We start from the raw sequence: 12,472 nt of genomic DNA, 5'->3' as shown, positions 1-12,472 counted from the left end.
TACTACTATATCAGTTCAAATGTTATATACAACATTAAGTACTACTATATTAGTTCAAACATTAATCACTACTACCGGTATATCAGTTCAAATGTTATATACAACATTAATCACTACTATATCAGTTCAAATGTTATATACAACATTAAGTACTACTATATCAGTTCAAATGTTATATACAACATTAAGTACTACTATATCAGTTCAAATGTTATATGCAACATTAAGTACTACTATATCAGTTCAAATGTTATATACAACATTAAGTACTACTATATCAGTTCAAATGTTATATACAACATTAAGTACTACTATATCAGTTCAAACATTAATCACTACTACCGGTATATCAGTTCAAATGTTATATACAACATTAATCACTACTATATCAGTTCAAATGTTATATACAACATTAATCACTACTATATCAGTTCAAATGTTATATACAACATTAATCACTACTATATCAGTTCAAATGTTATATACAACATTAATCACTACTATATCAGTTCAAATGTTATATGCAACATTAAGTACTACTATATCAGTTCAAATGTTATATACAACATTAATCACTACTATATCAGTTCAAATGTTATATACAACATTAAGTACTACTATATCAGTTCAAATGTTATATACAACATTAATCACTACTATATCAGTTCAAATGTTATATACAACATTAATCACTACTATATCAGTTCAAATGTTATATACAACATTAATCACTACTATATCAGTTCAAATGTTATATACAACATTAATCACTACTATATCAGTTCAAATGTTATATACAACATTAATCACTACTATATCAGTTCAAATGTTATATGCAACATTAAGTACTACTATATCAGTTCAAATGTTATATACAACATTAATCACTAATATATCAGTTCAAATGTTATATACAACATTAATCACTACTATATCAGTTCAAATGTTATATACAACATTAAGTACTACTATATCAGTTCAAATGTTATTTACAACATTAAGTACTACTATATCAGTTCAAATGTTATATACAACATTAAGTACTACTATATCAGTTCAAATGTTATATACAACATTAATCACTACTATATCAGTTCAAATGTTATATACAACATTAATCACTACTATATCAGTTCAAATGTTATATACAACATTAAGTACTACTATATCAGTTCAAATGTTATATACAACATTAAGTACTACTATATCAGTTCAAATGTTATATACAACATTAATCACTACTATATCAGTTCAAATGTTATATACAACATTAATCACTACTATATCAGTTCAAATGTTATATACAACATTAATCACTACTATATCAGTTCAAATGTTATATGCAACATTAAGTACTACTATATCAGTTCAAATGTTATATGCAACATTAAGTACTACTATATCAGTTCAAATGTTATATGCAACATTAAGTACTACTATATCAGTTCAAATGTTATATACAACATTAAGTACTACTATATCAGTTCAAATGTTATATACAACATTAATCACTACTATATCAGTTCAAATGTTATATGCAACATTAAGTACTACTATATCAGTTCAAATGTTATATACAACATTAATCACTACTATATCAGTTCAAATGTTATATACAACATTAAGTACTACTATATCAGTTCAAATGTTATTTACAACATTAAGTACTACTATATCAGTTCAAATGTTATATACAACATTAAGTACTACTATATCAGTTCAAATGTTATATGCAACATTAAGTACTACTATATCAGTTCAAATGTTATATACAACATTAAGTACTACTATATCAGTTCAAATGTTATATACAACATTAATCACTACTATATCAGTTCAAATGTTATATACAACATTAATCACTAATATATCAGTTCAAATGTTATATACAACATTAAGTAGTACTATATCAGTTCAAATGTTTCAAATGTTGAAATGTGATGTTGATGTGTATAAACACCCTACATTCAACCATTACTTACTTACACCAGGTCAAATTTATGCTTGTTTTTCTACTTTATATTTTGTCAATTTTAATCAAAATCTTAATCTTTATTCCCTATTAATGTGCCTTACTTTACAAAATAATCACAATGCACTGTATAACCCTATTAATGTGCCTTACTTTACAAAATAATCACAATGCACTGTATAACCCTATTAATGTGCCTTACTTTACAAAATAATCACAATGCACTGTATAACCCTATTAATGTGCCTTACTTTACAAAATAATCACAATGCACTGTATAACCCTATTAATGTGCCTTACTTTACAAAATAATCACAATGCACTGTATAACCCTATTAATGTGCCTTACTTTACAAAATAATCACAATGCACTGTATAACTATATTAATGTGCCTTACTTTACAAAATAATCACAATGCACTGTATAACCCTATTAATGTGCCTTACTTTACAAAATAATCACAATGCACTGTATAACCCTATTAATGTGCCTTACTTTACAAAATAATCACAATGCACTGTATAACTATATTAATGTGCCTTACTTTACAAAATAATCACAATGCACTGTATAACCCTATTAATGTGCCTTACTTTACAAAATAATCACAATGCACTGTATAACCCTATTAATGTGCCTTACTTTACAAAATAATCACAATGCACTGTATAACCCTATTAATGTGCCTTACTTTACAAAATAATCACAATGCACTGTATAACTATATTAATGTGCCTTACTTTACAAAATAATCACAATGCACTGTATAACCCTATTAATGTGCCTTACTTTACAAAATAATCACAATGCACTGTATAACCCTATTAATGTGCCTTACTTTACAAAATAATCACAATGCACTGTATAACCCTATTAATGTGCCTTACTTTACAAAATAATCACAATGCACTGTATAACCCTATTAATGTGCCTTACTTTACAAAATAATCACAATGCACTGTATAACCCTATTAATGTGCCTTACTTTACAAAATAATCACAATGCACTGTATAACCCTATTAATGTGCCTTACTTTACAAAATAATCACAATGCACTGTATAACCCTATTAATGTGCCTTACTTTACAAAATAATCACAATGCACTGTATAACTAACAGGAAAACAAGTAAACATAAACAAAATACACTATTTTAAAACAAGTAAAAAGATAGACATGCATAAAGGTAAAATATATAAATTGTCTAAAATGATAAAACGATCTAAAATGTAGGTTATCAAACTGCTTTTAAAACTGTTGAATGAAGAAGCAACACGGATCGGTGATGGTAAGACATTCCATAGACGAGGCGTACAGACTGAAAAAGCTCGATTACCATAATACATAGTAGTGCCAATAGGCTGGTGTAAAATAATGTTACCATTGAACTGAGAATGAAGGGTACGACTAGTGGCCCGCCGTGTCAGTAATTCACTTAAATAAGATGGTGCAATTCCATTTATAACTTTAAAAGTAATACATAAAATTGTGAATTCAATTCACTGCTGAACAAGGGAGCCAGTGTAAATAAATATATTATGTAAAAACATCAAATATCTTGTAGTGTAAAATTTCTAGTTTGTGATGAAATAGAATAACCTGCATAATGAAAACCGTCATTACCCTTCCCTGTATTTGACTGCATAGTGCAGTGCTTCTCAAATGACGTCTACTCTAGCAGAGTAACCCTCAGGCAAGTTTTACTACATCAGCAGCAGTGTCTACGTTTAGATGTCGATGGTTTTCTTCTTTATCAGACACTGCCTGTCACCGTCTTTGTGATGGACATACTCCTCAACACTTTCCGTCTGTTCGGTACACAACGTACGACACTCTGTCTCTTTGTCTTCCTTGCAGTTTTCATTTACATTTCGCTTCTTCTCTGTTTCTTTTCCATTAGGATCATTAAAGGCAAGTAACTCTGACGGCAGATTTCGTCCTAAAGAAGAAATCGAAATGACGGATTACATGTAACTGTCATTTGCACATTTGCGGTTAAAGGTATGACTGCCTGGGCCTGGGACCCTATTTTGCATATGACTGACTGTATGTTTGGAGGTGGAGAACTTGTGATGACTCACTTGCAAGTAATCACCAAAAATATAAACATTCCCTATCTAGGTTGTTCACATGCAAATGCCGCATATTTGAATAATCCTGAGTGACACACAATCTAAACAGCTGTTTGCAGTTGAATTTTGAAAGTTGTTTTCATTCTATGAATCAAACAGATTGCTTTTCAACTAATTTGTGTATCAAGTTACCATCCTACGACATTCACAAACAATTTGTACACGATACATGACCTGTGTATTTCTCAGAGCACAGAGAAAATGCTGAAAACAAGACCCAGAAGCTAGTGCTCTGTACAGCAGTTAGAATTTGCCGCATTTGCATAGATTAGCCATAATCCTCTTTATATAGGGCAGTTCTGTCTTTAACGGTATAGTGTATTATTGTTGCGCGAAACTATGTCTGTCTGTCTGTTTGTCTGTCTGTCTGTCTGTCTGTCTGTCTGTCTGTCTGTCTGTCTGTTCGTCCGTCCGTCCGTCCGTAAGCCCACCCGCCTGTGTGTCTGGCCTATTGTATGTCAGAGGCTGTCTCCATTTTTCTATCTGAATTTTTCTGTATGTATAATGACTGGTCGTCTGTATATTTACATTTTGACTTAATGTTTCATGTCATAGTCACATGATGATGACGTCATGTATTGAAAGTGAAAGTATAAGTACGTTATAACGCACGGCTACTGTTAATTACTGTGTTTTCACTGCAAGACCGTCAAATCGACGAGTATAGACATTATGAACACAATTTCTAAATAATTCCTACAGGGTGTATATTCACAATTTCTAAATAATCCCTACAGGGTGTATATTCACAATTTCTAAATAATCCCTACAGGGTGTATATTCACAATTTCTAAATAATCCCTACGGGGTGTATATTCACAATTTCTAAATAATCCCTACAGGGTGTATATTCACAAGTACATTATACATGTTTTGGCGTAGTTTTAATGCATATTCATTAAAAAGGTACTCGCATTGTACCTATTGAACACTTTCAGTCATCATTTACAATAGAGTGGACTCAAACCTGGTACCTGGAGCTCTATACCCTGATTAGCTGGAGCTCTATACCCTGATTAACCGGAGTTCTATAACCTGATTAGCTGGAGCTCTATACCCTTATTAACCAGAGTTCTATACCCTGATTAACCGGAGTTCTATACCCTGATTAGCTGGAGCTCTATACCCTGATTAGCTAGAGCTCTATACCCTGATTAACCGGAGTTCTTTACCCTGATTAACCGGAGTTCTATAACCTGATTAGCTGGAGCTCTATACCCTGATTAACCGGAGTTCTATAACCTGATTAGCCGGAGTTCTATAACCTGGTTAGCTGGATCTCTATACCCTGATTAGCCGGAGTTCTATAACCTGGTTAGCCGGAGTTCTATAACCTGGTTAGCTGGATCTCTATAACCTGATTAGCTGGATCTCTATACCCTGATTAGCCGGAGTTCTATACCCTGATTAGCCGGAGTTCTATAACCTGGTTAGCTGGATCTCTATAACCTGATTAGCCGGAGTTCTATAACCTGGTTAGCCGGAGTTCTATACCCTGATTCATACAAACCTTCTAGCTTAATTACTGAATTGGTGGCTAAAACTTGAACGTGTTTGTCTTTCCATCTATCTATCTATCTATCTATCTATCTATCTATCTATCTATCTATCTATCTATCTATCTATCTATCTATCTATCTATCTATCTATCTATCTATCTATCTATCTATCTATCTATCTATCTATCTATCTGTCTGTCTGTCTGTCTGTCTGTCTGTCTGTCTGTCTATCTGTCTGTCTGTCTGTCTGTCTGTCTGTCTGTCTATCTGTCTGTCTGTCTGTCTGTCTGTCTGTCTGTCTTTCTGCTCGTCTGTCTGTCCCACCTATCTGTCTGTCTGTCTGTCTGTCTGTCTGTCTGTCTGTCTGTCTGTCTGTCTGTGTAACTGTCTGTTTGTCTGTCTGTTCTGTCTGTCTGTCTGTCTGTCTGTCTGTCTGTCTGTCTGTCTGCCTGTCTGTATGTCTGTCTGTCTGTCTGTCCTACCTGTCGGTTTGTATGTCTGTCTGTCTGCTCGTCTGTCTTTCCCACCTGTCTGTCTGTCTGTCTGTCTGTCTGTCTGTCTGTCTGTCTGTCTGTCTGTCTGTCTGTCTGTCTGTCTGTCTGTCTGTCTCTGTCTGTCTGTCTGTCTGTCTGTCTGTCTATCTGTCTGTCTGTAACTTTCTATAATCATATAATCCCTATGTCTGAATGACTCTCACTCAGATCACAATAACAAATTGAAAACAATAATGCTAGCTATTCGACAAAACACATATAGCAATAAAACTCTAAATAGGCCCGGTTCTAGTTTACCACCTGTAATTATTGCAACTATTTTAATCATTTGTTGTAAGATTGCAAACAGAGTGGAGATTGTTATGTAAACACATTTTCTATTGATGTATAGTTCTGACCACACTTCCCTCCCTGTCTTCTCATTGAATTACTGTCAGTCATGGATGAATCGGGTTCGATTTTCCATCCACTTTTTAACTTAAAGTTAATACTTAGTTACAGATTATAACATATTATCTCATAACCGAGGAAAATGAAAATAAAGAGTGACATTGTGTATGCACACTGTGATTGTAAATGGTATACGAGTATATACCATTAGGTAGTTCCATAACCCAACCTCAGGGACCTATAAATTAAATATTATGCTGTTCAGATCTGGTCAAACAATTATTAATATTAGTTATCGGTACATATATGTCACCAAGTCACACATCTTTAATGTACTAGTGAGCACAAAATTTGTCATGTACAAGTCTAGAATGAATGCAATACAAAAAAGATAACTGACTTGTAAATTTACAGTTCACCAATATGTTATATATTTTTGATAACTGTGACTGCTTACCTGAAAATGAATTACTCTTTGTGTTTATTCGCCCAGTGATACATTTCACCAGACAAGTTACGACGAGAAGCACTGCTGTCAGTAGTGTCATGCTGAACACCGTTACCGCAGCAACGAAAAGTGTGTCTATCGTAGATGATGACACCATGGAACCATTTCCACCACTTGTACTCTTAGTAACCGTGAGCTTTGCTTTAAATCCTTCTACACCGTATACCAGATTCAATGGTTGACAAGACTTTGTGCCCTGGTCGAAAACATAGTCTTTCTTAAGACAGTCCCCACAGACTGTGTCAGCTGTCGGTTTGCAACCTGATATGATCTTTGCCCCATCAGCACAAACTTGACATTGCCGACAAATGTAACCCGGATCGAGGGCTTGATCAACGCCTTCGTAATTGGTATAGATATTAGGTGGGATTTTGAATAAGTACTGATCCAAAGAACATCGATTTGCAGGAGATTTGAGCTTAGTATGTAACTGGCGAATCGCTGCAGCTGAGACTTGGTCACTGTGTCCGACAACCAACACGATGCATAGGATACATAGATACGACTTGTGGATACCGAGCTCCATATTAGTTACTTCAACTCTTATACGCTAAGGACGAACATTTCACGAACAGACCTTGAACCTAACTAGCTGTATCCAGACTAAAAGCAATGGAAAGCTCATGCAGTTCACAGAAATGACGTGTTGGGAAATCCCTGGTTAGAAATAGCTATGACGATAGCAAAGGTAAAAAATTGTGTTGTTTTGAATCATGCAACGGAGCGAAACAGTTTCTTCATCAAATATTGTTTATCTCATTTTACACTCTTATTAATGTGATATTACACGCTTGTCTGATCGACCAAGTATTAAAACAATTCACTATTCCTAACGTCACCATTTGGCTACACGTCCCAAAAAAATCGAGAAAGCCCTGAGGCGACAGTTCTAAGTTTATGCAATCTATCACGTATTTTCGATGCAAACAGTATATAAGATTTGTTCATATATAGATGATCATCTCTTACAGAAAATTTTGTGTTTTTCTTGTCATTTTTGCCGGGTGGAGGAAGACAATTAAATGTGTTGCTTTTAAAGTATACAGAGAACAACAACATTATAAACCAGTCACGGGACTATTTCATATCGGAGCATGCGCTGTATCCGATCATGTCTATTTTTAGCCGGGAAAGTACCTGGTTAAAACGTCAACGTAAACCTTTAAACAGGCGCTTTGGGGGTATTTCAATAGTACCGTTCCCAGTAAACAACCCAATTTAAATAGGGTAGCCATGGAAACAGTCAATTTGCAGAGCGTAGGTACAAGGGGTTTTGACCTTCAAGGGACCTCGTCAGGCCAATTGGCAATTTATTTGATAGAGGCGAGCAGACACAGGGGTTGCCGATGATACCCGCAACACTAGTCTGATTTATTCAGTAGTAATGGGCTTTCTAGGAACATTTTATATTGGCCTCGTTTTCAATAGTAAATGTTGTTATATGCAAATTATCAATTAAACCCATGTAAATACTTGCCAATGCTAATACCATTACTTATTTGATTAATTTGTATTAATTCAACAATTCCAACATAGGATGGCTGATCAGAAATATTTATGACATTTAGTTTTCACATCTCGAAACGTGACAGATAGTCATCAATAAAACGTGACAGATAGTCATCAATAAAACGTGACAGATAAAACGTGACAGATAGTCATCAATAAAACGTGACAGATAGTCATCAATAAAACGTGACAAATAAAACGTGACAGATAGTCATCAATAGAACGTGACAGATGGTCATCAATAAAACGTGACAGATGGTCATCAATAAGTTCACTTTGATAAGAGGGTCTGAATTTAACTTTGCATGAAAATATCTATAATAGTGATTCGACCCTTCTCTCCCTCTAACGCTATCTGCCTCCACCCCTCCCTCCCTGTCTGTCTGTCTGTCTGTCTGTCTGTCTGTCTGTCTGTCTGTCTGTCTGTCTGTCTGTCTGTCTGTCTGTCTGTCTGTCTGTCTGACTGTCTGTCTGTCTGTATGTCCGTCTGTCGATCCGTCTGTCTACTCCCTCTCTCTTTCATACTCACTCTATTCTATAGCTCATAAATGAAGTAATTCCATATTTACAAACTCATTGAATAATAATGTACAAATTATCAGAGAAAACACCATCACATTGCAAACTTTTGAAAACATGCAAAACAATACATTTACATTTTTATAGTATTTCTTCTAATTCTGTTTACTCTTTCTCACGTCTAGACTACCTAGTTTCAAATGTATTGTCATAAACTATTAGGATAATCGAAAAGTAAGAGACCCTGTCAGTGCAGAAATTTACAAGGACATGGTTATACATAACATGATATAGGTCAAGGATTACTGGGTCATAGGTTACAGGTCACGGGTTACTGTGTCACAGGTTATAGGTCACAGGTTACTGGGTAACAGGTTACAGGTCACGGGTTACTGGGTCACAGGTTATAGGTCACAGGTTACTGGGTAACAGGTTACAGGTCACGGGTTACTGGGTCACAGGTCACAGGCTACTGGGTCACAGGTTACAGGTCACGGGTTACTTTGTCACAGGTTATAGGTCACAGGTTGCAATCTATCTTAGGGGTAGACCATTCGATATCCTGGGGGGGGGGCTTGGAAGATTGGTGGAGAGTCATTATTTTTTTCCCCTGCTTGCCTGAGAACTATTTTTTTTCTCCTTCGCCTATGCTAGCAACTTTTTTTTTCTTTGCTTCTTTGAGATGTCCGTATTTTTTTTACGTCAATGTTGAACACCTACATTTGTTGCCATAATTTTCTGTTTGGTTTTCACACACGGTAATACAGAGAGTAAAAAGATGCTGTTCTATCACACACAGATTATATTTAGAAAACTACATATTTCATACATATTTGATTTTCAATTAAATAAACATCGTTGACAGTTTTTATGCCATGGTATGGTGACACACTGAAAATGCAAATCTGAAACTTGATTGGTGAGCTCAAACATTTAGATAGACCGGTCAGTTTCTCCAGCTTGGGGGGATGGGGTGTCAGTGTTTTTTTCCATTGGGCCGAAAAAATGTCACTGACCCCCGTGAATAAAGTTTCATAGCATCTGACAGTAAGCCGTAGAGGGAAGAGCTTTGAGACTGGGATATGTGGGGGGGGGGGGGGTTCTAGGTTCTAGGCGGTCTCCCCCTAGAAGCCCTGGAGGATTTTTACTTTTAAAGGCAATGTTTAGGCTATTCACAGACACTTTCAGACAATAATTTACAAACTTTACAAGACAGCTCTAACATGTAACAAGCAACTACGTGAGGTTGAAACATTTTTGAAATAAAGTTTCATAGCATCTTAACACAAAGAGGTGGAGGAAAGAACTTTGATTTGAGACTGGAACATGTCTACCTCTTACGGGGGGTTCTAGGCGGTCTCCCCCTAGAAGCCCTGGAGGTTTTTTACTTCTAAAGGCAATGATTAGGCTATTCACAGACACTTTCAGACAATAATTTGCAAGCTTTACAAGACAGCTCTAACATGTAAAAAGCAACTACATAAGTTGATATCCAACTGAGTCGATATCCAAATGCCGACACGAGAATAAGTTTTATTTGTCCAACTTCAATAGAGCATCTAAACCCGTTAACTAACGGAACATCAAAGCCCAACATGTAACAACCCGCCAACACCTACTTGTCCACACCCAATAACTCACACAATAACAACCAACACCTCCACACACACAACACCAACCCACCAACACAGACAATAGTGATGATATTTCTATTGTCTACACTCTATAGAAAGAGTTCCAGTACTACCAAAACTATTACGCTCTGGTAATATACTAGCATAGGACCTGTAATTTATGTGATTAAAAAGTGACCTTTTGGTGAAAAATGTAAATACAAAAACGTCTGGCCAGATTTAATATAGATAGGTGTTTTATTTTTTTCCTTGACACTATTCTTGAGTTTCACTCTCAGACTCACTAGAGTCTGAAGATGTGAGGCAAGACTTGTCTTTCTTTCTATCTAAAACCAGTGAAATTAAACTATTTCCCTCCTCAGCTTAATGTGAATGGTTTAGAAAACTGTGAGTAATACTCATCTGATCATGACATCACAAATGTCTGACATTAGATAGTTATTGTGTTATGAGTATAAATAGATATTTGAATACACTATGTAGGTGATGTGATGTCCTTAGATACTCCCCACAAATGTCCCCGCTACAGTTTTTCACAAATCACGCATGTGAATATGTGTTTACTCTGTGTCTGTGTTTCTGTGTATGTACCAGTGAATGACAGTTAAAACCACCACATCAAATGCCTTGGTATTAAGTGATGACTACTTATGGTGTCTAGTTGGGAAATAAACAAGATTATACCACATGTGTATGATTACATGTATGGTCAAAATGTTTTATTTTGTTTTGTTTTCTAAAACCTTCCTCTACAACTACTAAGTTGTTTGGGCTGAAATAGTAACATAATAGTAGTACCAAAAGAAATATTACAGTTGTGCTACAGTAACAAAAAAAATTTGTACTCTTTTTAGTTATTGTAGGGGGCAGGATACTGTGCACTTTTTTTCTTTTTTTTTCTTTTTTCTTTCTTTTTTTTTTTTTGGGGGGGGGCATGAAATTTTTATACTTTTGAAAGGGGGGCTGTGAAATTTTGGTCACAGTGGATGGGGGGGGGGCAGGAAAAAAACCAAGTCAGAGATAATTTCTCCCCAGCCCCCCCCCCCCCCCTGCCGTAAATTCTGTCCGGTCCCTTACCATTACAAAACCTTGAAGTTCACAGGCTTTTGCCCCAAAGTGTAAGATAAGTGAAGCACTGATTGTGAAACAGCCAAACACTTACATGGCATGTTCTGTAACTAGTGTGGTAGCTAGGTAATACATGTATTATATGTATCATGTTATGTATAGTTATGTTTGAACCCTTACATGAAGTAATATTTAAACCATTTATGAAAGAAACAGAGACAAGAACAAATATATATATGTACCACAGGCTAACGAAACTGACTGGTCCCTGCCATGTGTTTGAAACTGTTTGTCATGATTTGACAAGTGTCCTGGTTGGAGAGGTACGAGCAGGTTGAACAGTATACTCGAACCTCAATCTGATTAAAATCTGATGTTAGATAGGCTGGTATTCCTGTATTTACCTTTATTTCATCGTTATTGCGTCTTTTACGTGAGTTTTTTTTTCCTGGACGAACGCCTTTCAAAGCATTTTATTCAGTCTATGTCACGGTATTATGTTTGAAAAAACAAAACAAACATACTAGTATTTAAGCTTATTATAATCCTCACCAAGAACATAATTGCGTAGTTGAACACTTTACATATGGAAACGAGTCTGATATGTTATATCTGACAGGTTAATTAACTTATATGTTTGTTTGTTTGTTTGTTTGTTTGTGATTTGGCTCTTCTCCAATTATTCTTCGAATTCTCAGTACGCCGAACGTTGTGTCATGAACGTTCATTTACCCATGTTACTGGCG

General features: G+C 35.3%; 1 protein-coding gene across 1 annotated transcript; it reads right to left on the bottom strand.

The window, feature by feature from the left end:
• Window positions 1-2,807: 2,807 nt before the first annotated feature.
• LOC144448545 (uncharacterized) lies at window positions 2,808-7,568 on the bottom strand. Its single transcript, XM_078138814.1, has 2 exons — window positions 6,946-7,568; window positions 2,808-3,912 (listed from the first exon to the last, which is right to left on the bottom strand). The coding sequence occupies exons 1-2, from the start codon at window positions 7,520-7,522 to the stop codon at window positions 3,701-3,703; spliced, it is 789 nt and encodes a 262-aa protein (XP_077994940.1). The 5' UTR covers window positions 7,523-7,568; the 3' UTR covers window positions 2,808-3,700.
• Between the last annotated feature and the right edge of the window lie 4,904 nt (window positions 7,569-12,472).

Source organism: Glandiceps talaboti, chromosome 17 (genome assembly GCF_964340395.1).
Source record: "Glandiceps talaboti chromosome 17, keGlaTala1.1, whole genome shotgun sequence".
NCBI classification, from domain to species: domain Eukaryota; kingdom Metazoa; phylum Hemichordata; class Enteropneusta; family Spengelidae; genus Glandiceps; species Glandiceps talaboti.
Note: the sequence above shows the minus strand (reverse complement) of the source record. Positions and strands in the feature narration are given on the sequence as shown.

Excerpts from the sequence above, each read along its gene's own strand:
- LOC144448545 (XM_078138814.1), bottom strand. The coding sequence starts at position 7,522 with ATGGAGCTCGGTATCCACAAGTCGTATCTATGTATCCTATGCATCGTG. Across the intron at positions 3,913-6,945 it reads AAAGAGTAATTCATTTTCAG|GACGAAATCTGCCGTCAGAG; the intron begins GTAAGCAGTCAC and ends TTTCTTCTTTAG.